At 46.4% G+C, this 25,157-nt stretch overlaps 1 protein-coding gene across 1 annotated transcript in view; it reads right to left on the bottom strand.

Moving 5' to 3' along the window:
- The window catches only part of RETREG1 (reticulophagy regulator 1), a 609,140-nt gene that overhangs the window by 436,842 nt on the left and 147,141 nt on the right, over positions 1–25,157 (bottom strand). Inside the window, exon 3 of the mRNA XM_069219479.1 lies at positions 24,783–24,813. Within this exon, the coding sequence (XP_069075580.1) occupies positions 24,783–24,813 (31 nt within the window). The remainder of the gene's footprint in view (positions 1–24,782; positions 24,814–25,157) is intronic.

Genomic DNA, 25,157 nt, shown 5'->3' with positions numbered 1-25,157 from the left:
GACCTCACTTCTGCGGGTAGGCCTGGTGCCCGCAACAGGAAACGGCACAAAACGCAACATGAATACATCACATTTTTCCACCAAAAGTTGACTCCTTTGTTTGCCAAGCAGTAGCTGTGGATTTTGGGCTCTAACTCAGGTGGCACCTACCAAACTAGCACATTTTGTAAAACTATACAGCCAGAGTAGTCTAGGGTAGTGTGCCTTGTGTGGATCCCACAAGGTTTTTTTTTAACCCAAAATCCCATGCAAACCTCAAAATTTGCCTGAAATCATGCATTTTCCTTACATTTCTGAGATTGCGACCTCTGGAATACGCAAGAATCCACAAAGTGCCTACCACCCAACATTACCCCCCTTGTGCCACTATAAAAATGCTCGTCTGCAAGTGGAGCTGGGCCTAGTTCCCCCAATAGGAAATGGATCAAATCAAGGTCAATGAGAGCCCTTATGTGGATCCTCCCACTTGCAAGTGGGTTGATATTGAGAGTTAGCCACACTCTTCTGGCCCATATGTAAAAACAACACTCAAAAGAATCATATGTCCTCTGTCTTGCCACTGGGATGGAATACTTCACTCTACAGGGGAGTAGAAAGACTATTGAGGTTTTAGGAGTGAGGGTGGGGCCTGATGTTAGGCCTGGACAGAACCACCCTACTAGTTCATAACAAATATATACTTTGGCCATACAGTGGGCTTCCTGCCCCCCACGGAGGGGAGATTGGGGGTAAATATCCCCAACTCCACCCAGCAGGGGAGGAGGACTGTTGCCTCATTTACTTGGGGAGGGAGGGGATGGCCATGCCAATTCCAGGCAGCACCCACCCCTATATTTACAAAAAATCCCTGGCATCTAGTGGGCTTTCTGCCCCCCCCAGGAGCAGGTGGCAATTCAGTGGTAATTACCTCAATCTGCCCTCCAGTGGGGCAGAGCGGCTGTTGCTCTCTTTAGTTGAGGTTAAGGCCTAAATGTGCTCAGGGTGGGCAGCCTCCACCCCTAGATTTTCTTTAAAAAAAACTTTCGCTGGCGTCTTGTTGGCTTTTTGCCCTCCTTCGGAGGCAGATTGGGGTGAGAGCATAGCCATGCCCAATCCTGGGCAGTCCTCATCCCTATATTTAAAAATAATCCCTGGCGTCTAGTGGACCTTCTGTCTGCCTGTGGAGAGCAGATAGGGGGGGTAGTGGCTCCCATCTGCCCCCCATGGGTGCAGAAAGACGTTTCCCCATTTACTTGGGGTGGGGGCAAAGCCATGCCATGCTGAGCAGCCCCTATCCCTATATTTTAAAAAAAATGGAGCCTCTAGGGGCTTTCTGCCCCCCAAGGGGGGACAGATCGGGGTTTATTATCCCAATCTTTCCGCTGTGGAGATGCAGAAAGACTGTTGCCTCATTTGGTTGTGATGGAGGCATAGCCCCTATCCCTGTATTTTTTTTCAACTCCCTGGCATCTATTGGGCTTTCTGCCCCTCTCCCTCCCAGGAGACAGATCAGGGGTAATTACCCCCATCTTCCCTCCAGGGGAGCAGATAGATTGTTTCTCACTTTACTTGGGGTAGAGGCATGGTCATCCCCATGCTGGGCTGCCCCACCCCTATATTTCCATACAATTACAAAACCCTGGTGTCTAGTGGGCTTTCTTCCCCACCAGGGGGCAGATTGGGGGTACTGGCCCCTATCAGCCCCCTGGGGGGCAAAAAGACTCAGATAGAAAAAGTGGCAAGTGGGAGCACAAGTCCTTGCCCAAAGCGCTGCATCCCCTACCCTAGTGTCTAGGGGTGGATCCCTGCTTGGGGACTGCTCTCCTGTGGCGATCCCCTACCAGTGATCTACTGCGTCCATTACATGCAACCTCCTGATCAGGGCTGGACTGGACAACCAAAAGCAGCCCTGACAAAAATATCCTAACCAACCCTACTCTCTTCCTCTCCTCACTCTCTCACTCTCTATTTCCATCTATCCATTCTTTCTCTCTTTTCTCCTTTTTTCTGATAGCACACTCTCTCTCCCTCTTTCTGTCTCTCTCCAAGTCCCCTGTGCCTGTTGCAATTATTCCCAGGGAGCTTGGGTAAGTGATGTAGGCACCAGCAGCTACTTTAGTATTTCAAATTTGGCCTCCAAAGGCTCCAACCCACCACGGAAATGCCAGATGCAATAAAGACCAATTTGGCCGTCCTTCTGATTAAGCACTGACTCTAGGCACCATCATAGGGAGCATGTGTGTATTGTCAAGATCTATAAGTTATCCTAGCTTCCTGTCTGTAGTGGCTCAGGTGGTCTAAAATAATGAAGCGATTCGGTCTGAAATTTCTCCCTTCTTGCTTCTGAAGATAGTTTTTAAGAGAGAGGTAAGCCACAAAGGCCAAAAGAATTGCCTAAAAGCGCTGAGAATAGTAAAGAATGTAACTGCATTGTTTATAACAAGGCAACACGCTCAAGCTTATAATTTTGGTTGCGGTATAGAGAGAAGAATACCTCCTATGAGACAGTACATGACAAACTCTCTATGTCACAGAACACAAGAGCTGGAGAGCTCCTCTGGGAAAGGTCAAGAAAGACTAGTGTAACCAAGCAGGATTTATGCTCTATATACAGCAAGACTTGCAACTTTAACTTGATCCCCAAATACAGTGGTCATGGCCCACCTACATTGCGCTGACCCAGTTGCCTATTTTTCTTCTCAGTTCCCACATGCTTCAGCCAGAGCTACAGATTTTCTCCCAGCCTTACCCTGCTTGTATTTTGCTCAATCCGTTCTCTGCCTTTTGTCTACTGCCTTGTGCATTTCCTGGGGCTGCTCCGTCTCTAGTAGTTCCCAGTTTGTTCCATCTGTTCCTGCTACTATTTCTCTTTGCTCATTGCTTTTGTTTGTCAGAGATAGCTCTTGTGTTTTCTCAGCTGTTTCCTAGATTTTGCTCCTTGTTTGAGTCCTTGCTCTTGAAATGTCTAGTTCCCTTGCAGTTCCAGTGTCTTGCTTGCTACAGTTCCTTGTGCTTGTTTTGTGTCTAGTTTTACCTTGAATTCTTGCTCTAGTATCACCCTCTTGTCTTGTAGTACTATGCTCATAGTTTTCTCTGCCTATATGTGTTAGTTTAAATAATGTAGATTTCCCTCTGCTACTCACCTTGTACTCCCCTTGGGCTCTCAGTGGCTGATAAGTGTACTATTTTTACCTCAGTTATGTATAAGTGTATTCCTTTGTACAGGGGCTGGCTCATTATCTCCAGAAGGCAATTCCTGTCCCATCCTTTGTTGTGTGTTACATGTAGTCTTAGGTGCCATAACGGTGACAGTGTGACATTTCTATTTTCTTAGGAATCTCCACTGTGTTTCCAGCTGGAGCCATAGAGGCTTAGCCTGTCTATGTAAGTGTGATCCTTGTTCATGCCTTACAATCGAGCCATACAGAATCACTTTGGGTACCTTCTTTCTATGGGACTTTCAGGGTGACTATCTGAGAGAACACGTAACCAAAGGAGAGGTAATCTTCTAGCAACAGAGTTAAATCTGTATTACTTTTATTAGTAATATGGGAGTAGGCCGTCGGATTTTTTTAGTGGACTCTCACCCACACATTTTTATGTGGCATGCTTCTTCATCAAGTCCTCCCCTGGTACATTTTTACCATTCCAGGTGGGCTCATCCCTCTTGTGGGTCGAGCACTTTGGTATTACTTTTAATTTTGGTTTTATGGGGACAGAAAAAGAGAAGGTTAAAAAGGCAATGTAGTGCTAGTTTTAGTTTTTTACTGAGATCAAGAGAAGCACCCTTTGCAGCAATAAAATAACAAGGACAGGGCTTATCTGGAAAGTTAAGTAGCTTTCACATCCTTCAGGTCAACATGTTTCAGCTTGTTAAGATACAACCTACCAGGTCATCCACCTTTCATCAAGACCATCCGAGTCACGCACAGTTCGATAATTAATATTATAAGTGGCCAGTGACATCCACGCACCGCATGAACACATTTATACCATATACTCATACCGCAATTACCAATATCGCCTGTCTAATTTTAGGGTTTTTTCAATTTCTTCAGGTTTAATATTCATTAGAGGCGTCCCTTGTGGCCCCACCGAAAGCCTGTGTCAGGTTACATTCAGCCTCTTGCTTTCTGCAAGGTCCATAGGCCCCTACCTTGCCTTCTCTGTCCTGTTTCTGTTTGTGACTGTTCTGCCCTGGTGTAAGCCTCAGCCTGCTCCTCTGTATTGGTACACCAACTAATCGCTTAACAGCCTATTTCATGACCGTAAGGGGTGCTTGCCCGGAGCCCCAAGAGACTGGCAGGCCTACAATTAACCATTTACATTGCTCACTGCACATCCATGGTGGGCCAAAGAAAGAACAAATATCAGAACATCCAAAACCTTATCCTATAAGGAATCTATGTTTTGGGCACCACACCAGGGAACAAACCTGTCCCAAAACCCACCAAAGAAGGATTTTCTGGAGGGGCGTTTGGCAGTGAGAATAACATTTACCACCTCAGACAGTAACTTAAACAGTCAATTGCTACAGCTCAATCTCATGCATGAAGGAGCAAGATGCAGCGATTCTGAGGAAGGATTCTGCTCTGTTGATGAGACTTAAAGTACTCTTGAAGTGGTAGCCTGGCCAGAGGACAAATGCTCATGTTCATGAGTTCTGGGAACCGCACTCTCCTGAGCCAATGCAGAGAAATTAGGATGACTTGATCCCAGTCGTGCTTGAACCCAGGGCAGGAAAGGTAGTAGTGAGAAGGCTTATAGTAGTTCCTTGTTCCTTCCCAGCCGGAATGCATCTCCCAAAGAGCGCTCCTGAGGGACCTCCAATGCACAAAATTGTTGAAATGGCTTGTTCTCAGCAGCAGCAAATCGAACTAACCAGGGATCTCCCCAGTGGTCAAATACATAGTGTCTACTCAGGATGCAGTTACCACCCATGATCTGCCAGACAACGTGTGTTCAGTTTGTCTGCTCTGGCATTCAGAGAATCCACCAGGTGGTTGGCCATTGGGTAGTTATTCTGCTACTCTAGCCAACCCTTTGACGTAAGGCCTCTTAGCACAGGAGTCAGGATCCCACCCTGCTCTGCTTGTTGTAGAGAACCTGCACCAGTTTCCCCTAAAGAATATCAGAAAAGCATTCAGGGCCAAACGAATGGCCCATTGCATTGAAAGGTTATTTTGAGAAGGCTCTCCACTGAGGACCAGAGGACTTTGGTCACTATCTCCCATAAAGGACCGTCCCCCTCCCAGTAGCCATGCATCTGTCAACAGTATGAGCCTTTAGTGGGAAGGGAGAGCGCTCTGCCCCAGAACAAATGGGACCAGTCACCACTACTTTAGATTTTGGGCCTCCTTCAAGACTTCAATGGAGTCACAGAGGCAGCCCTGGTGCTGGGAACTCTGGGATTTCAGTTTCCATAGAAGGGCCTGCATGTGCCACCCGGCATTGCCGATGAGTAGGATGCCTAAGGCCAAGAGACCAAGAAGCCTCAGGAGCCATCCTCACTGAGATTCACGACTGAAAACAATTATTGCAACATAGCCTGGGTATCCTATTCTCATTGTGGTAGAGGAAAAGCTTTGAACCTCACTGTATTGAGAATCACCTCAATAAATGAAAACCTCTGTGAGAGTCTCAGGTGGGACTTTTAGATGAACCCCAAAGAGGCTAAGCGTTTCACCATCGTCTGGGGATGGTCTACGAGTGACTGCGTCATTGAGATACAGGAGTACAGGAACTCCAGAACTGTGAAGATGGGCAACAACCTCTGCCATCACTTTCGTGCACACCCAAGAAGCGAATGTGACGCTTGGTGGCCATGGTAGTAGGAGAAGATGAGCTGCAGGACAATTGATCCCACTCTCATGTGCAACATCTGCCAGTTCCACGTCCATGGTCCTGAAAGACCTGGGCAGTCTACTCAGTCAAACTATTGTTTGATATACATTATAGAAACAGGTATTTAATTTTTTATTAATAATATAAGTTATACTATCTTACATATGTTAATAAATGTTGAAAATAATTATTTATTTAAAATTGATTTAAAAAAAGTAGGAGCGAGTTGTAAAAGTTACGGGGCATTTCCATAGGTTCCAATGCAATAATAGTTTTCATTTTCTATTTATGGCAACCATTGTTTTGCGTTCTTTATGTTTTTGAATCTTTTTCTATATGTAATGGTGTATCGCAGAAGAAGGTGGCTTTAAGACACATGCACAAGGTAAGAAAGCATTAATTTTTAAATTGTTTAATAAAAATGTATTTAATATACTTATAAATTACATTATAAATGGCTGTTAGATATCAATAGTATTTAAAGAGTTTAGGAATGTTGCTATGTGCTCTTTCCCAAAACAGGTTGCAAGATACGAAGCCCTCTTTACATTTAAATGAATTGAAATCTATTTAAACATTTTATTTTTAAAATGCTAGAGATTTTAGTTCATAAATGAAGGTTAATTAGTAACTCATTTTTAAAAATTATTATTTGTAAATTAGTACACTTGAGGCTTATTTAGTTAAAAAAAAGAAATCTGCTAAGGATACAAATAATTAATTTAACAATCTTAATATTTAAATACATTCAGTTGATAAATGCAAAATCTATCTTAAGTATGTTTGATTTGGATGAAGTCATCCACATTTGGCTAAAGAATGAAGACGCCTGCAGGTAAGAAATTACAAATAGTAAATACTATGTAATTTGAGACAAAAATATAGAGGGGTAAGGTTAGTGTCTGTTAATTAAAAATAAGTACAAGAAAACTAATATTAAACATTTAAAATAAATTACACATTTCCTAACTAATCTTGAGATGAAAATTTGCCAGCCTCTTCCGGTTTAATTTGAAGTTTTTCATTAATTTCTTTGGATTTTTTAAAAATGTGTGGTTGTAAACTATAAACAAAATAATGAGCAATTTCCATTTCATGAAAACTTTGCTCTTTATGCAAAAGTATCAAGAACATTATATATGTTAGAGTGTGCTTCACCAATGCACTTGAGAATGCATTACACCACCCCTTTACAGAATTATTGATTTTTACCTCACCCTCTAAAATGCTCATGTAAGAGTTCCACCATCCTGTAAAAAACAACACTGTGGCCTCCTGCAGCCTGCCCAGCTTAGATTATCTACCCATTTTTCCTCAAAATAGTTTAATACTGAAGCCAGTTTGTTCCCATTTTTTGTAAAATCGTCTGATTGTATAAGTTCTGTGTAATAATCACCTTCAAATTAAGGCAGGGCCAAGATAATACTGTTAATTTTGAATTGCAGCTTGGTGCCAGTCACAAACCACCAGCAATGGTTGTTTTCGAAATTTATCCTCCTATTGATTGAGTAGAATGGAAAAAAACAGCCTTGCACTTGAAGTTTTGGAAAAAATGTATTATTTAGATTAATCATTGTTCATTCAAAATCAATAATCGTTTTGTTAGTTGTTTGCTTTTTCTGTATGTACACTTAAAACTCTATTGCATATTTGAGATTACTAGTCTGGAAGCAAGCAGTAGAATAGGAACAGCGTTATTCTTTATTGTGCATGTATTGTATATATTGAAAACCTGACTAGGGAGTACCCTTAAATGTGTCATCCCTCAACCAAATATGTCTAATTAATGTTAGTAAGTTAGTAGGGGTTAAAAAAGTATGTGTTATTTTTTTGTGGACAAATGATCAGAAATAAAGAAAAGTTATTATTTGTAAGTTTGTGGTAATTTTTCTGGTATGATAATATCTGCAAACGTCTTGGGAACAGGATATATAGTACACTCCTGTATTTTCTAGCTATTCGGCTTTTTAAATGATTTATTGATAGCTTCATGCCTCAGACATATGATGGGATGTATGCAGAAGCGTCTTTTAGTATCAAACCAGAGGGTTCACATAAAGAGGTTGCCAAGCTCTTAATATACTCTTTGTCTCTTGCTTCAGTTGCTATGACTGAGGCAGGTTGGATGCATTCTGTTGTCTTCTGTATGTTATCTCCCATTGCTACTACTCTTCTTTTGCATTGTGTTGAGTAGTAGCTGGCGTGTCTCCAGTGTGTTCTTGGTTCTGACATTGCCACTTTGCAATACATATATCAATTGTATTTGAGAAGTCGTCAGTGGAGGGTAAGTAGCGTGGTCAATGAGTCAGGTGGGCTTTCTGTGAGGAGGACGGGTCAATAATTGTTGACATGGTGAATACTGGTTTCTGTGGAATGATGTGCAGGCTGTATTATTCTGGACTCCATGGGGGTACGTTAGTGGGGCTGTGGGGGCTATTTGGGGCTGGGGTGAGGAGAGGAATGGACGGCGCTTCCCTGCGTGCATCACAGAAAACCCAATAGGTACTCATGTCCTGTACACACTGGCAAATACTAGCCTGGGGTGGCAGAGCATCCAGGCAGCTTCATGCAGCAAAGCTACAATTAGCAGGGCTATCCCTTGTACTGGATCCGCCGGACTTAGGTGGTCATTCTGAGTTTGGCACTCATCACCAAAGACCACCATGCAAGTAGCCGCAGAAAGACTGCCAGTGATGGGGGAATGAAGACCGACGTATTATGAGTCACCCACACAACACCGCCCAAAATACACCCAAAAAACAACACCATTGGCAGAAACAACAGCATGAAGGAGGCGATTGCACCACCAGCACCGCCACGCCGAGAATATCCCGCCCGCCAAATAACGATTCACAGATCAGCACCGCAGACCCAATATGGTGGAAATCAACTGGCGGTCAGAACTGCTGTGGCAGCACTACAAAACACCCCCCCACACATACCCAGAACCCTTTACAACCAGAAACTCTGACAGAGTGAGGCGAGCACACTGAAAGGAGGCACTGCACCTAGATACCACAGGCACCATCACTCTGAACACGCATCACACAACACATGACTGCACACAAACAACACAGAGCACACACATACCACTACACAAACTCTCATCAACAAACAGCACACCCAAAATACCTGCACAACAAGCACCCCCACCCACAACACAACCACTGTGGCACCACCAAAAAATAACACGATTCACATAAGAGGAGCTCAGCGTAATGGTTGACGAAATCGTCAGAGTGGGTCCGCGACTGTTTGGATCACAGGTCCAGCAGACATCCATTGCACGGAAGAACTACCTACGGCAGAGGATAGCCAACAGGGTGAATGCAGTTGGGAACCATCCACGCACAAGGGAGGACATTAGGAAGAGGTGGAACAACCTTTGAGAGAAGGTACGGGCCTTGGCTTCCAGGCACCAAATTGCCATTATGAGGACAGGTGGTGGGTCCCCACCGGACCCCTCAGAAATGTCACCGTGGTAGGAGAAGGTCCTGGCCATACTACATCCAGAAGGGCTGACAGGAATACCTACTGGACTGGACACTGGTAAGTCTACTGTAGTCCCCGGCCAACATGTTCCTGTGCACAGCATGTACCCCCACCACCCCTCACCACCTCACACCATCCTAATGTGAACAAACCCACCATGGACCCAATACCCACCCTTGCATCCAACAGCACCCTACTGACACCATTCCCACAGATGCCCACGTAGTGCATGGATACCCCACACTGCAGCAACTACCACATGTACCACAATGCAATACTTTCTACCTTTGCATGACTGCTACATCCACATCACATCACTGCAATTGCACCTTAAATCATGTCACTCCCCATCACCAATAAGTATGAGGAATGCACATCAGTACATGGCAATGACAGTAGCAAGGCAAACATGAACTGTCTTCCAAAAGAGGCCAATTGTAACATTACACTGATGGGAACACAAGCAGTGAACTGCGAACTGTCAATGCCATTGCTGCCCTGCAAATCCTGTTAATTATGGCATACAACCATGTGTGTCACAGCTACAATACCATCATCTGACACAATACCTCACATTACATAGGTCTCCCAAATACTGACACACAGCACAGGAGCCCAGTGACAGAGAGCCCAGGCCTGGAAGCAGGTCCATTAGGGGAGGACTCCCATGGAATTATGGATATGGACGATGAACCTAGCCCGTCACGCATGAGTGGTCAGTCCACCACCACAAGCATCACCCTGCCCAAAACTGAAACCACCTCCCCTGTGGCAGCCAATGTACAGCAGAGCCCACCATCCCATACCTGTGTCTCAAGGTCACATCAAACAGGGTGCCCCACAGGACAGGGGCAGGAGTCAACGGTGCAAACCCAAGACAGTTACCGTCCTGGTGTCATTGGGAGGGGGTACACTGCACAAGCGGCACAGGGGACAGGAACATTGGGAGGGCAGTCATGGGCCAAGGGACGATTCTGGTACAGGACACGACTGGCCAGGAGGCCGTCTCCAGAGTCCTGGAAGCCTACCAGCAGACCCCGGACAAGATGGGCCAGATACTCACCACCTGGCAAGACATGCAAAGGCTGTGGGGGAATACCACTAGGAGGCCATGCAGAAGTGGCAGGCATTCAATGCCACCATGGTCTCCATATTAGGGGATTGCAAGGAATTGAACAACATCCTGCGGACATCCTCAACCCAATAGCAGGCCACATCCAGTAGTCAAGCAACACCACTAGCAACAACATCTGCACCTGCTACTGGAATTGAGGCACAGCAGGAGGGCCCACAGGCCACCAGCAACCCTACCCCTGCAGCTGAGAGACCCCCCGCAAAAGAGGTCGCCCATCCAGACATTCTGCAGGACCTCAGGCCAAGACCAATCCCCACCACCAGGAAGTGATCCTTCTCCTCAACTGTTACCCTTGTGTGCCACTGTTACACCCTGTTGGCAGTCCAATACCAAGTACACAGCATACAGAGCAAATACAGGACCTGTGAGACAAACAGCTGTACCACCCACTCTGATCAGCATCCACCCCAATAGCCCACTCCTCTGGACTGTGATGTCATACACTTAATAAACACAAATTCATACAAGTCATGGTGCACGTCTCTTCATTGTATGTATTGGTAATCCTGTTTCCAAGCAGCAAATAAATACACATGTCAGCACCACAACAATCTTGAAGTGACAGATGTAGTGGGACACCCAGGCAAGTGTGAAAGCAAATCCAAATTGTAAAGACTTCCAGTGTCAACGATGTCAACATACAATACAGAAATCAGCTTGCAGACAGAGATGTGACCTGAAGAGGGAAAATGAAATGGAATCAGGCACAAAGTTGTAAGGCATGTAAACAATACATACATCCACAGTATTTGAACACATACACAGGATGACAGGCCCAGAAGCTATGATACCACATATGTAAGGGTCTGCATAGGCAGGCACACATGTGTGGGACAGGAAAGTTGTAACATAGGTAACATCCTCTATTGTCCTCCCTGAGTGGTCAGGAACAGGTACTTGCCACACAGCAGCTGACAATGCAGCATGATATGCTTACACAGCAGGACATGACTGATAACTCCCCCTAACATATCCCCAAACAGGCAGACTGAGGACCCTAAACCTTTGGTACAACAATAAGGCTGTACCAAATGGTAGCAGCATTCTGCACGTACTTAGCAGCAGTGCATTACCACTACCCCTCATGGTAAGTCTACTACACTTCACGCTCGGAAACCAAGATGGAAGGCTGTAGTCCCCACACACAGTCCCCACACACACCTTGATGCATGCAATACTGGCTAGTGACTGGCTTCAGCAATACATCTTCCATGTGCAGATGACATACAATTCACACATACCTGGACATCATTGAAAGTAGTGACGAATCAGATAAGTCCTGTTGTCATGTGCCTCATCCTCATCTGCCTCCCCGACAGCATCAGAGTCACCGGCTGCAAGCACTCCTCCAGCATCAATGTCCCCCTCCTCCAACAGTGGGATGTGCCTTCTGAGGGCCAGATTATGGAGCATGCAGCATGCAACAATGATCTTGCAGACTTTCCCTAATCGGTACTGTAGGACACCACCAGACACATGAAGACAACGAAATCTCCCTTTCAAGAGACAGAAAGTCCACTCAATCACTCGTCTCGTCCAGCCATGTGCCTCATTGTACCTGTTCTCCCCTCCTGTAGTTGGGTGTCTCAAAGGTGTCAGGAGCCAGGGCAGGTTGGGGTATCCGGAGTCACCTGTGTGGAAAGGGGAACTTGACCATAGGTAACAATGCTAGGCAGAGTGCTGACTGTGTTATGAGGGGTGCAAACGTCTGCCATGGAGGGCAGTACACCTACCTATGAGCCAGGCCCTTTCTCCCTGGAGCTGTGACATCATTGCAGGGACACTGCTGTTCCTCAGGACGTAGGAATCATGTACTGATTCTGGGAATTTTTTGTTCACTTATGTTATGTACTCGTCTGCAGGACACACCACTTTTACATTGAGCGAATATGTACTCTTCCTGTTTCTGTAGACCTGTTCATTGGTCCTCGGAGGTACCAAGGCAAAGTGAGTCCCATCAATGGCCCCAATTACATGTGGGACTTTTCCTTTGTTGTAAAAGGCTGCTTTTACAGTGGGCAATTCAGGACGTTGTGGGCACCTAATGCACCTGTGCACATGCCTGAGTAGGCCATCCAGCACATCCTGCAACACCTTACTGAGCTGGGGCTGTGAAATCCCAGCAGGGAGTCCCACTGTAACCTGAAAAGAGCCACTGGCCAGAAAATGCAGGACTGATAACACCTGGACTGTTGGAGGAATGGCATGGGGATTTCTCAAACCGGGCAGGAGGTCTGGCTTCAACTAGGCGACCAATTCCCTGATGCACAAATGGTCCAGTCAATAGGTCATGATGATGTGGCGCTCTATCATGGTATCAAGATCTATGAGTGGCTGGTAAACTGGTGCATTCCTCATCACTACATTGTGCCGATATCTGTGAGGTGTCTTGTCTGGCCTACAGAGATCTTTTCAGGTTCTGGCCTCTACGTTGACGGCAGCCAGTGTCCCTTCAACTTCCGTCCCCCCTCCAGCTACCTGTTCCCAATCCACAATCCCTCTCCCTACAACCGTCCAAAGCACACCTACATACCAGCATACACCCACTACAACAGACAAGGTGTGCAAAGACAGTCATAGGAATCACAAACGTTCCCACAAGCATGCACACACAACACACATCTGCAGACATAACAACAGACACTTCCCCCACCACCTCCTCCCTTGCAGTCTCATCTCCACTCACACCTGCCAGCACTGCATCATCACACACTGGTCCTGCTACTATTCCTGTCATACCCTCAATCACCACAACAGCAGACTCACAGACACACATCCCACACATCACATCCACTCTCACCACAACTACCATCATTGCCACTTGCAGCACATCCACCTCACTTGCTCACACCACCGCCACACTCACTTACACATCTCCCATTCCCTCTCCCTGCATCTCTGCTCCCCTCCTCCCAATGAATTCACACGCGTACACTCACCAGCCCAACATTCAGCCACCACACACATACAGACATTGCACACACCTGCATCCACGTACAGCATACCAACACATCAGATGAGCACTCCCTCTACCTCCACTCCCAACCCCCAATCATGTGACTGCCCCCGTGTATCTAAGAAAGTTTTCCTTGCCGCCCTTGACCTCTTCCCTACTCCTCTCCCACCCCGTTTCCCTGTAAACACCGTGTCCCCCTGCCCCTCTCAGGCCCTTCCACCTCCCATTCCTTGGGCACCCCCTCTGGTGTTTCCCCTGCTCCTCCACCCCTCCTAGTGCCAAAGTCAGCCCTCCTAAGCCCAATCCGAAACATGCCCCTTCCACATCCAAGCCTCACCCACCAACCCCACCCCCCTGAGGTGCCTGCCTGTCCCAATGATGCCCCTATGACGTGGAGGCCTATTTGCTGTCAGGAGTCATGTTGCACCCATGATTCATGGACAATGTGTCCTGCATTTCTGAGCATTGGACTTGCCATTGGCACATTCTGCATATAGTTTATTTAATAATTTGTTGTTGAATACAACTGCCCACATTACTGTGGTTGTCAAGTTGAGATGCTTGTCCTGGTTTCCTTCTACATGGTGATGTGACATCTGTGTGCAAAGGTGTGTGAGGTCTGTGTATGGATTGTGTCTGTGTTGTTGCATGCGCTGGGTAGATGGTTTGGGCCATGGGGATGTTGTGATGTGTGTGACTGCTTGCTTGTATGATTGTATGGGGTGTTGTGTACATCCGTGTGTATGGTGCTGCATGTGTGGATTTACTTGATTGTTGGTTGTACCTGTTGTGTCACCTGTATCATTGTTTGAATGTGTGTTCACAGCTATTGATTGTGGGTCATTGCTACATAGAGTTCATGGTGTGTGTGTGTGTGTGTGTATGGATGGTGTCGCACAACGTGCCTGTCTATGCCTGGTTTGAGGTGTTTGTGGTCTAGTTGTCGTTGTTTTGTTATGGGGTGTGTTGGTGGTGTTGGTGTGCATTGTGCTGTATGTTTGTCATGTATCTGCCTGGCTTGGTGTGTGTATTGGGTACTTGCCATTGAGGTATAGTGTGTGTGCCTGTGTGAAGCCTTAGCTGTCTGTGCGAGGAATGTGTGGGATTGTATCACTGCCATTTCCTCCCTTCGTTGTCGTCTTCGTCGCTGTCGGTGGCCCTGAAGGTGTATGGCGAGATACAACGCTGAGAAGACTAGCAGTTGGTCTGCCATGGAGGCCGCAAGGGGCGTCTCTGTGCCTGGAGGTGGGTGTCTCCTTTTGTACTTTCTGTTTCCACCAGGTTTTTCGTGGCGGCCAGCCCGCACCAGATATCCTGCCGGTGTGGTGACTCAGAATATGGCGTGCGGGACACTGGCTTCCGCCAGCCTGAAGTTGGCTTCCACTGCCAGATGCTGCTCATCAGCGGTGGCGGTGCTGATGGTGAGTTGTCTGTGTTGCATTGGGTGCACTGCCTTACTTGTTATATGGCGGTCTGCACCGCCACCCTGCCGGTGGTCAAAAGACCGCTGCAGGCCTGGCGGTTCAGTTACCGCCAAACTCGGAATGACCACCTAGGTGTCAGGTGCACCACTGGGACAGCCAATCTTCAAGAAGAAAGGCTAGGCAGCTCGATATCCCCATATGAGCACTCAGCAGGCTGAAAATAGCCAGATCAATGTCACAGACGTGCTCTGGGCAGATGATATTGCAACAGGGTGCTTCCTGGGTACCGGGAGTGAAAAGGGGGTTTGTCAGTGATACTGTGGGGTGCTTGGAAGCATTGTTGCAGTGCCATGGGGTCTCTAGTGGTAAGACAGTGATGCAGTGAAATCCTTCGGAGGCCAGGACAGGAGCAAGTAGGCACACCTAGGGAGTCTCTGCCACTGCACTTGAGATTATAGTTTTAAAGGGACTCCTTTTATTTTTCTCCATACTCACAAACCCCATGGAGTGGGTTATCTATTTTACTCTTTGCAGTGTAAACTGAAGGATACTTTTTTCTTCTCTTAAAGCAAGGGTTTCTGTGATTCTCTTAAGCAACATACACTTTGGTCCTCTTTCAGATGATTCTCACAAAACTTAATTTTATGCTGTTATGAGGTGCCACTGAGGTATAAATTAAAAATAAAAACCCACATTTTGCCATGTCTAAGTTTTGTCTTTCATGCATTGTTGAGTAGAATGAAGCATGCCAAAAAATAGACAACAGCGTATTGCAGGAGATAATGTATTTGGGGTAATGGTACTGTAATATTTAGGGAAGTGAACTTTAGTTCAAGGAGAACAGACAGTGTTCAAGGTTGCCCTGAAGATTCTAATGGATGCAGGTGGGGCTTTGCTACAGATTTAAATTATGTTAGAGAGGGTGCAGATCTGCTATCTAGATAATGTGTTTTTCCAGTGATAAGGTCTGAGCAGAAAGAATGAACGGAAGCATGATTTTTGTTTTGGACCCAGGAGACATGTAGAGATGTGTGGATTGCATGGGGAAAAAGGCAGATGAAGCCACTGCTACAGGAGTTTACACCATGGAAGGCCCTAAACACGATGATGAAGAGGGTAAACTGGGCTCTTCTGCTTGCAAACAGCCTACTGTTTACAAGGAAAGGAGATAGGGCAACGAAGGAGAAAGAGGAAAATATACAAATGACAAACATGACAGTCTTTAGAAAGGGTAACAACAGGGGGCCAGATGTAGCAAACGATTGCGACTCGCAAACGGGCTGATTCGCAATTTGCGACAGTGCAAAATCGGAAATGGGATGCAAAAAGCCCATTTCCGACTCGCAAAAAGCGATGGGACCCGTTTGCGAGTCGCATCCGGTGCGACCCCATTTTGCGACCCGCAAATTGCAAGTCGCAATTTGCGAGTCGCAACCCATATGCAATAGCAACTCGCAAATTGCGACTAGTCGCAAAAAGCCCAGTTTGCATGTCCCATTTACCACTAACTCAGAGCAGGTGGTAACCATTACCAAAGTATAAAAGGGGACCCAGAAGGCATCTGGGTTACTCAAGATGGCGGAGATATACCTGATAGCAGTGAGGAGGAGAGTCTACGCAGCCCAGCAGAGGAGGAGGAGGGGCCACAGACAGGAGAAGATATATAGAACCAGGCAGACTCTTTTTCAGCAAACTGAAGAGGAGATCTATGACAAATACCGCCTTAGCAGCGCAGCCATTCTAGAATTAATAGAATTACTGAAACCACAGCTAGAACACAAGACTCTGCGTGGCTGCGCCATCCCTACGCATGTGCAAGTACTATGCGCACTGCACCTCTTGGCCTCAGGGAGCTATCAGGGGGTCATTGCCGTGGCAGGTGGGGTATCCCAAAGTGCAGTGTCAAGGTTCCTCAGGGCATTCCTAGATGCCTTAGTCACGCACATGTCTCACTTCATATACTTACCAAGGAATGAGGCAGAAATTAACAGCACCAAGCTGGACTTTTACCGCATTGCCCACTTTCCTCATGTCATAGGGTGTGTAGATGGGACACACATTCAAATATGCCCCCCTGCTAATCTGGAACACATTTTCCGCAACAGGAAGTGTACCCACTCACTCAACATACAGGTTGTTTGTGATGCCCATTATGTCATCACGGACATCGTAGCTAAGTTTCCTGGCAGTACCCATGACTCATACATTTTTAGGCATAGTGGGATACATCAACGCCTGGAACGTGGAGAATTTGGAGATGGTTACCTCCTAGGTAGAGCCACAGACACTTGCAGACATACACACAGGTCACTGTGCACGACAATCTGGACTTCCTAACCGTGTACTTTTGTGCCCAACAGGTGACAGTGCATATGCTCTCAGGCCTTGGATCATGACTCCGTTTTTAACACCCAGAACTGAATCAGAGAGGCAATACAACAGTGCGCATAAGAGGACCAGGAACCTGATCGAGCGCACCTTCGGACTGCTGAAGGCAAGATTCAGATGCCTCCACCGCAGTGGAGGCGCCCTCCAATACACCCCCATTACCGCTTTCAAAATTGTGGTCGCATGCACCATCCTCCACAACATAGCCACCCGACGTGGGCTACCTCTCACCCCTGCAGACCCAGATCCTGATGATGAAGAGCAAGAACAACCACATCGCCATCATGGGGATAGGAGTCTAGCTAATCAAGGCAGACTGAGATGGGACCACATTGCAACGCAATATTTTGGACGGTACGTGTCAACTCCCACCATACTCACCTATTAACCATTTGTTAAGTGGAACAAAAATAACTGTTTTATTAATGTCATGAAGAAACTATATACAAGTTGAAATTGTCCATGGGCAGGAAAATGCCAACCAGTCATGTGGCACATTAACGCCATGTGCCACATTAATCTGTCCTGGCTGTTATCTATGATCTCCTGCCCCTCCTGCCAGCCTGGCTGGTCCCTGCTGCGTCCATGGTGCTGTGCCTACCACTCCTCAGCACCCTACTGTCAGTGGCAGAGACACTGCTCACTGTTGAGCCCTCCTCCCAGGTGTATTTGTTAACTTCCTGGCTGTGATGTCATCATCATGTGCCAGGAAGTGTTTCCAGAGTGTTCTGGTATGCTTTCTGGAATGTTCTGCTGCACCTGCAAGCAATTTTGAAGGTATTCGCAATTTGCGACACCCACTCGCTAATTGCGAGTTCGTTTTTTGCACACTCGCAAACAGCGACCTCGCAAACTGCGGACTCGCACACAGCGTTGCGAGTCCGGCTGCGAGTCGCAAAATCGGATCGCTTTTGTTTCTGACATTCCAATTTGTGACTCGCATTTTGCGAGTTGCATCAACTCGCAAAATGCGAGTCGCAATTTTTATTTTTGCTACATCTGGCCCATAGTCTGTTAAAGCCCTTACAGTAGAATGTTGAAGCAGCTGAATCTACTCATGACCAAAGAACTGCTGATGGACTTAGCAACATTTAAAGGGCAGTGTAAGCGGATTCTTCTGATGTTTAGTAACTGATACCTTTAAGGCAGTGCCCTTGATGGTGATAAAGTCCAGTGTGATTCAAACAGCATGCTAAGGTTTACATGCGTAGGGAGTTGAGAGATAACCCAGAAAAACAGGATGTACAAGTTTTTGGTTTTGGAAGACTAGAGAATTAGAGAGTATTAAAGATATGTTGTGACAGAAAAGGGAAGGAAAATACGATTTGGGTGTCATTAGCAAATAGATGGAACCAAAAGTCAAAGAAGCACACAATAACTGCTAGTGATGAGGTGTAGAACAGCAAAATAGGTGGACCAAATTCTGAACCTTAATGGGACACCCTTTTGGAGTGGGTGGGCAAAGGCATAAACAAACGGAGACAGAGAATTATCAATTTAGTAGGGTGGAAGCTTAAGCTTTTCGTTGGCTATGTTCACAATTTTAAGAGAGGCAAAGGTTTTTGACAGTCAAGCAGTTGACTGTAGGAGGCTGGCCTGGCTTGTAGTGAGTACCAAGGGGTACTTACACTCTGTACCAGGTCCAGTTATCCCTTATTAGTGTAGAAGAGGTGTTTCTAGCAGCTTAGGCTGATAGAAGGTAGCTATAGCAGAGTAGCTTAGGCTGAACTAGGAGACATGCAAAGCTCCTACTATACCACTGGTGTCATATGCACAATATCATAAGAAAACACAATACATAGATATACTAAAAATAAAGGTACTTTATTTTTATGACAATATGCCAAAAGTATCTCAGTGAGTACCCTCAGTATGAGGATGCCAAATATACACAAGATATATGTACACAATACCAAAAATATGCAGTAATAGCAAAAGGAAGTAATGCAAGCAATGTAAAGTTACGGTAGATTGCAATAGGAGCACATAGGTATAGGGGCAACACAAACCATATACTCCAAAAGTGGAATGCAAACCACGAATGGACCCCAAACCTATGTGAGCTTGTAGAGGGTCGTTGGGACTGTAAGAAAACAGTGAGGGTTGGAAAAATAGCCCACCCCAAGACACTGAAAAGTAGGTGTAAAGTGCACCTATATTCCCCAGAGAGCACAGAAGTCGTGATAGGGGAATTCTGCAAGGAAGACCAACACCAGCAAAGCAACCAAAGTGGATTTCCGGACGAGAGTACCTGTGGAACAAGGGGACCAAGTCCAAGAGTCGCGACAAAGTCGAGAGTGGGCAGATGCCCAGGAAATGCCAACTGAGGGTGCAAAGAAGCTGTCACCGGATGGTAGAAGCTGTGGATTCTGCAAGAACGAAGAGGGCTAGAAACTTAGGAGGATGGATGTCCCACGTCGTGAAGAAGCTTGAAGAGGTGTTCCCACGCAGAAAGACTGCAAACAAGCCTTGCTAGCAGCAAGGGTCGCGGTTAGGGTTTTTTGGATGCTTCTGTGGCCCAGGAAGGACCAGGATGTCGCCACTTGGATGAGGAGACAGAGGGGGCGCCCAGCAAGTCAGGAAGCCCTCACAGAAGCAGGCAGCACCCGCAGAAGTACCGGAACAGGCACTTGGAAGAGGAGTGAACCGGAGCTCACCCGAAGACACAAAAGGGAGTCCCACGACGCCGGAGGACAACTCAGGAGGTTGTGCACTGCAGGTTAGAGTGTCGGGGACCCATGCTTGGCTGTGCACGAAGGAAATCCTGGAAGAGTGGACAGGAGCCGGGGCAGCTGCAATCATGCGGTACCCAGCAATGCAGTCTAGTGTGGGGAGGCAAGGACTTACCTCCACCAAACTTGGACTGAAGAGTCACTGGACTGTGGGAGTCACTTGAACAGAGTTGCTGAGTTCCAGGGACCACGCTCGTCGTGCTGAGAGGGGACCCAGAGGACCGGTGATGCAGTCTTTTGTTGCCTGCGGTTGCAGGGGGAGGATTCCGTCGTCCCACTGGAGATTTCTTCAGAGCTCCTGGTGCGAGAAGGAGGCAGGCTACCCCCAGAGCATGCACCGCCAGGAAACAGGCGAGAAAGCGGCAGGATCAGCGATACAAGGTTGCAGTAGTCGTCTTTGCTACTTTGTTGCGGTTTTGCAGGCGTCCTGAGCAGTCAGCGGTCGATCCTTTGGCAGAAGGTGATGAGATATAGATGCAGAGGAACTCTGATGAGCTCTTGCATTCGTTATCTAAAGAATTGCCCAAAGCAGAGACTCTAAATAGCCAGAAAAGGAGGTTTCGCTACTTAGGAAGGAGGATAGGCTAGCAACACAGGTAAGAGCCTATCAGAAGGAGTCTCTGACATCACCTGCTGGCACTGGCCACTCAGAGCAGTCCAGTGTGCCAGCAGCACCTCTGTTTCCAAGATGGCAGAGGTCTGGAGCACACTGGAGGAGCTCTGGGCACCTCCCCTGGAAGGTGCAGGTCAGGGGAGTGGTCACTCCCCTTTCCTTTGCCCAGTTTCACACCAGAGCAGGGCTGGGGGATCCCTGAACCGGTGTAGACTGGCTTATGCAGAGATGGGCACCATCTGTGCCCATCAAAGCATTTCCAGGGGCTGGGGGAGACTACTCCTCCCCAGCCCTGACACCTTTTTCCAAAGGGAGAGGGTGTAACACCCTCTCTCTGAGGAAGTCCTTTGTTCTGCCTTCCTGGGCCAAGCCTGGCTGGACCCCAGGAGGGCAGAAACCTGTCTGAGGGGTTGGCAGCAGCAGCAGCTGCAGTGAAAGCCCGGGAAAGGTAGTTTGGCAGTACCCGGGTCTGTGCTAGAGACTCAGGGGATCATGGAATTGTCTCCCCAATGCCAGAATGGCATTGGGGTGACAATTCCATGATCTTAGACATGTTACATGGCCATGTTTGGAGTTACCATTGTGACGCTATACATAGGTAGTGACCTATGTATAGTGCACGTGTGAAATGGTGTCCCCGCACTCACAAAGTCTGGGGAATTTGCCCTGAACAATGTGGGGGCACCTTGGCTAGTGCCAGGGTGCCCACACACTAAGTAACTTAGCACCCAACCTTTACCAGGTAAAGGTTAGACATATAGGTGACTTATAAGTTACTTAAGTGCAGTGGTAAATGGCTGTGAAATAACGTGGATGTTATTTCACTCAGGCTGCAGTGGCAGGCCTGTGTAAGAATTGTCAGAGCTCCCTATGGGTGGCAAAAGAAATGCTGCAGCCCATAGGGATCTCCTGGAACCCCAATACCCTGGGTATGTCAGGACCATATACTAGGGAGTTATAAGGGTGTTCCAGTATGCCAATGTGAATTGGTAAAATTGGTCACTAGCCTGTTAGTGACAATTTGTAAAGAGAGAGCATAACCACTGAGGTTCTGGTTAGCAGAGCCTCAGTGAGACAGTTAGGCATCACACAGGGAACATATACATATAGGCCACAAACGTATGAGCACTGGGGTCCTGGCTAGCAGGGTCCCAGTGACACATAACAAACATACTGAAAACATAAGGTTTTCACTATGAGCACTGGGCCCTGGCTAGCAGGATCCCAGTGAGACAGTGAAAACACCCTGACATATACTCACAAACAGGCCAAAAGTGGGGGTAACAAGGCTAGAAAGAGGCTACTTTCTCACATTGACCCTTTCACATGAAGTGAATGAATCCAGGTAACTAGTACAGCGGTTGATGATTGTGCTACAAAGAGGTAATGAAGTCGGTGTTGTGTAATAGAGCAATTTCCCTATCGACCATAAAAACCAGCGTATATAGGATCTAGTAAGCTACTGATAGAAAAGAAGCTAGTGAGCCCATAAAACACGAGTTGTTAGGGCACTTAGGCAAGAAACGCCAGTAAGGGTTTCTAACATTGTTTTTTTTAGTAATAATTTAGTAATCATTTTTTTAGTATATTTTTTATTGAGCTTTTCAGAGCATTACAATTCGATGTAGTGTGCAGGCACATGTAATACACAATATTCGGAGGTTGGGAGACAGCTATATTGGTTATTGCAGTACATCAGTGGGCTATGTAACAGAGAGAAAGAACTTCAAGTAAAATTGAAACTTTGAATGCCAATGGTAAGTACATTCACTTAATGAATCACAGTAGGAGTACATCAGGCAACAGCTGGTCAGGTAAAAGCGTTGTGACCTGTAAAAGCAGTGTCAGCAGGAACATGCGCTGGAGCTTGAGGTGCTATGTAGAGCAGGAGCTGTGGATGTAGTCATGCCCAAGATGCGCAGCAAGATTTGTGGCAACGTTAAGATACTCTGTGGGTCCCAGCTGCAGTGCATTCCTCATGGCAGAGTAGGAGCAGAGCCAGACCTCCCCCTGTGCCCCGGAGACAGCCCCATAAGTGGGATCTACAGCAGGGAAGCTTCGCCTGCCTGGGCAAGAAATGTTTCAAGGAGCTCATCCCAGTTCAGAAATAGCCGGTATTTGCAGAGGCCCTGAGCTTCCTTGTGTCACAGCAGTGCGCTCTCCGCTTCAGCCCAGGTCACAGCCGCCCCGCCACCACGTAGCTGGGAAAGGGGAGTGATGCTACCTTCCGAAGGTGAGTGATCGAACAAATTACGAGCATGACAGCTAAGTCAAGAAAGCAGGAAAGGCCCATCTGTTTTTTAGGATGCAGGAAGTGTCCTAAGGCTCCGACCTCTGATTGGCATACGTTTTCGTGCCCAGATAATTTTGTAGGTGATGACTTGAAGATGCTGTTCAGTAATGGACACAACCGGGGCTTGTGTTGGAGGTCGGCGCTCATTAAGCAGCAGCGAACACAGGAGGCATTGGCATTTGGCGAAAAAAAAGTGTTAATTTTTCCTGGGGTTAGATAAAGCCTGGGTAATGCATAAAAACTGTATACGTTTTGCCAGTTTATTTCTAGAAATCGTGAATGGGTGCATGAGCATTGTTCCATTCAGCATTATGGAGTTCTTAGTTAGAGTCTGCATCACGTTTAAAATGCAGCATCGCAAGAAGGATTAGGGTGAGGGTCAGTAGTGCCTAGGCGATCCATCAAACAAGGTGCTATTGATGGCTCATGGTAAGTAGCGAGGGCATCACTTTATGTATGGGTGGAGCGTCCATCACTTTCTGCCAGGTATGGCAAAGTGTGCGCATTAGCACTTTGCACGTCGAAAGGTGCACATGGGGGATTATGTGCGACTCAGTGAGAGTCTGAAAAGGGAGTAGCTGTCCAATTTCGAAGAGATCGCCGCAAGTCTCGAGCCCAGTGTTTGTTAGTAATGATAATACTACTTTTGACTTTCCAGATAATAACATGCCATATTTATATAATAGCAAGCATTGCATTGATTACTTTTTTTGTATACTTTAGTGTGTCGCCCTAAGTCGATCAGGTATGCCCAGATGTGGGTCCTGAGCACACTTTGTTTCTGGAACCAGGAGATACCTGGCTGGTGAGCCCTACCTAAGGCGAAACCAGTCCTGGGTTGCCTGTTTTCCAGTGAAGGGAGGACCTGGGCTGTACTGTTCTCATTTAAGCAGGGTCAAGACTGATTTGTATATGTCTGGTTCCAAACTGAGGTGATTTGGTGTGCAGAATAATGATGGACTTGGATCCTGGCCCGAGTGATTATCAGTGGCTGATATTAATTCAAGCATGCCATCCATCACTAGTTTGTATAATTTTATACTTAAACAATATGCCTTTGCTGCTTGCAGATTTCACATCCTTTTTGAGTCCTTCAAGGGCTAACAATATTTCCAGCTTCCTTAATGTTAACTCATTTCCCAATCCTAATTTGTTAATGAATCACAGGATGGATTTTCATACCCATGCCACTGAGATCCAGATTTATAAACAGTTGGTAGTTGAAATAAGAGCATGTTATTTTTTTAAATAATTCCTGAAACGGAGGTTTGTAAATTGATTGAGCTTAAACAATTGACAGACCGGAATAATGTTGATAGGAAGCAAAATTACCCCGCTAGATGCAAACTAAGAGGAAAATAATATCTCAATATCAAAACTATCTATCTCAGTGCAGTGAGGTTAGAACGAAGAGATGTGTTTTGCGCCCTACTGAATTGAGAGGTATACTCAAATGATGACATGAACACCAGCTAACTATCACGAGCACTGGTGCACCACTTACATCAATTTACCCAAGAATGGCAAGTAGTCAGTCTTCACAAAGCAATAATCAGAGGAGAGATTGATTTCAGTAACTCAAATTCTCAAATTAGTTGGAGAAGAGAAAAAAAGCATAGAGAGGTTAAAGAAAATCCTGATTCTATAGAAGAGAGTCTCATCTCCAGGCTGTACAGAAGGGGAGCGAAGGCTCCTCTTTCAAGGAAACTATAAAGGTTACCATGGCAGGAAGAACAAACCTCCAAATCAACTTTATGAAATTAAGATGAAGGTTACCTGAGAACCGTTTAACAGTTCTGAATCCTTCCAAGAGAATACAAGAAACCAACAACATGTACTGGCAGAACACATGTGAATACCGTTTCCGACCCCAAACACTTGAAAACCAATAAGCATAAAATGATTCTATTAAAAATTCCTTCCTACCTGCAGCTGACACTCCGCCATAGAGGCAAACCTAGAATAATAACAAGTAAAATAGTTAATGACAACACCACTAGCATTCTAATACCTGTAAACATTTTTAGATCAAAAGGAAAACATGATGCTTAGACTTACTGCTCGGCATTTCACGGAGAACATCAATGTATAAAACAATATTGCAGGGGGTCCACGCACCTAAAGCCAGAGAATCAGTGGTGGGATCCTTCACAGCTTTTCAATCATCATACACCTGGTGCATACGATAGGCAACTTTGACATGTATTCATGTCTGCACTGAAAGCCAGTGCAGCTGGTGTAGTATTTCTGACTCATGGTTAGAGTTGCCATTGACCCCTGCATTCTATATGCACGTACGTC

The sequence above is a fragment of the Pleurodeles waltl genome, chromosome 2_2 (genome assembly GCF_031143425.1).
Source record: "Pleurodeles waltl isolate 20211129_DDA chromosome 2_2, aPleWal1.hap1.20221129, whole genome shotgun sequence".
Classification (NCBI taxonomy): Eukaryota; Metazoa; Chordata; class Amphibia; order Caudata; family Salamandridae; genus Pleurodeles; species Pleurodeles waltl.
This window is presented reverse-complemented; position numbering and strand designations above follow the sequence as displayed.